Below are 1,733 nucleotides of genomic sequence, written 5' to 3' on the forward strand. Positions count from 1 at the left end.
CCTCTTGGCACTTTGTTTTTTTTTATGTACATCATTACTTCAGATGTCAATTACACTAAGTTACATCTATTTCTAAGCAGAATTTTGCCCATAAAAAGGAGCACAAATGTATGTTAATCTTGGGAAACGGAAAGAAAATTTGTGTTAAATTACATGGAGGACAAACATATATCTAATAATGAATAAGTGCTGACTGTGTAGGACTCTGTATATGACCATAGGGCTCTTTAACAACTATTCACATGTTTTCCGCTGGTTAATATGGTGGCCCTGGAGTGCAAAAAAAGTGCACTGACAAACCAGAAAGAAAACACAGCAACATATCAGACATGTAATTCAGAACCAAAAACAACATCTTGAAAAGTAAGGCTAGGTGTCTCATTCTTAATTATAATACTGGATGTTAAAGTTTTATTCTTAGATAACATAACTTGAAGGTAAGCTAAGGTGAGCTTGTTTTTCTTCTGTTTGTTGCCCTTTAAGGATAGTTCCTACCTTTCCTCACACCCTCCAGGTGTTTATTCTCCTGTAGCACATTTTATTGAATACACAGATGAGACATGGAGTACTTTTTTTGTACAGTCTGTTCCTGTTGCTGTTTTCTGTTCTGTGAACTTGTTTTGCTCTTCAGGGAAGCCATATTTAAAATATTTCTGACTCCTGTTTGTGACCAATCAGAGAGGAACTGCTAGTTTGGAGATTGAGGCTGAAAGTCCATTCAAGAGCATTGCTGATATGTCCCTGATAAGACTTTTTGAGCCTTGCTCTTTCTATAAGTGCAGACTTTGCTTGACAAAACTACCTGTTGTAGTTATCTATAAGCAGGGTTATCAATCTGTCATAAAAGGATCACACTAAACTGGCCAGACATCTTCCTCATAAGCATGTTCAGCCCTTCCACTGTCCTGTGCTCACACACTTCTGCTGAGCACACAGCTAATGGTAATTCAATTCTATAAGTCTCACGGTGGAAAAGGGCGGGCCACAGATCTGGGCATCTGAACTTCAGCCTGTGGGATCTGAACATGTTACACTTTAATACTTGGGCAGTCTGTTAGCAACTTGGCAGCAGTCGTAAAAGCACAGTGACTGTCAGTTTAAACATTAACTTGCAGGACAAGAGTCAAGTTGCCTGACAGTGGCTGGATGTTGCTTAAATCCCGACTTTCTCTTTCTCACACTGCTCTCCGGGCCCATTAAGATACCAAAATGAGCAACTTTGGGCAGATCCTGAAAGAGATTGGGGAGTTTGGTTTATTTCAGAAGCGTTTGGTGGCTGCATTATGCATCCCCAGCATGTTTGTAGCTTTCGACGTGATTGGTCAGGTGTTCACAGGCATGAACTTCCCTCATCACTGCAACACTGACTGGATCTTGGAGCGTGGGCCCAACCTGACAGATGAGGCTACCTCTCCTCATTGTTTCAGGTGAGAAAGTGTCCAGACCATCTTGCTGAACCAGGTAAAGCTGGGAAGAATGCAATCAAAATCAGATGTTCAAGCCATTCAGGGTTGAACGTTTCATAGGCTGATACAAATTCTCTCTACATTCGAGCAAAGGTGCCAATTTTCTGTGACATTTTGGCTTGATGAGTGACGGGGAATAGCATGTTCCTGAGTTAATGAGATTATACAGAAAGGCAACTGCTGATCAATGGCATTTCTTCCCTTTGATTGATCATTTAGTGTCCAGAACAGCAGATTTCCCCAAAGGCTAAACAAGAGGACAAGACT

General features: G+C 41.0%; 1 protein-coding gene across 1 annotated transcript in view; it reads left to right on the plus strand.

The window, feature by feature from the left end:
- Nucleotides 1-1,156: 1,156 nt before the first annotated feature.
- Nucleotides 1,157-1,733, plus strand: part of LOC118323209 (solute carrier family 22 member 13-like) — a gene marked incomplete in the record, with an annotated part of 4,894 nt that continues 4,317 nt past the window's right edge. Inside the window, 1 exon segment of the mRNA XM_035655148.1 lies at nucleotides 1,157-1,404. Within this exon segment, the coding sequence (XP_035511041.1) occupies nucleotides 1,210-1,404 (195 nt within the window).

Source organism: Morone saxatilis, unplaced genomic scaffold, assembly GCF_004916995.1.
Source record: "Morone saxatilis isolate NCDOM2014 unplaced genomic scaffold, NCSU_SB_2.0 Contig0, whole genome shotgun sequence".
Taxonomy (NCBI): domain Eukaryota; kingdom Metazoa; phylum Chordata; class Actinopteri; family Moronidae; genus Morone; species Morone saxatilis.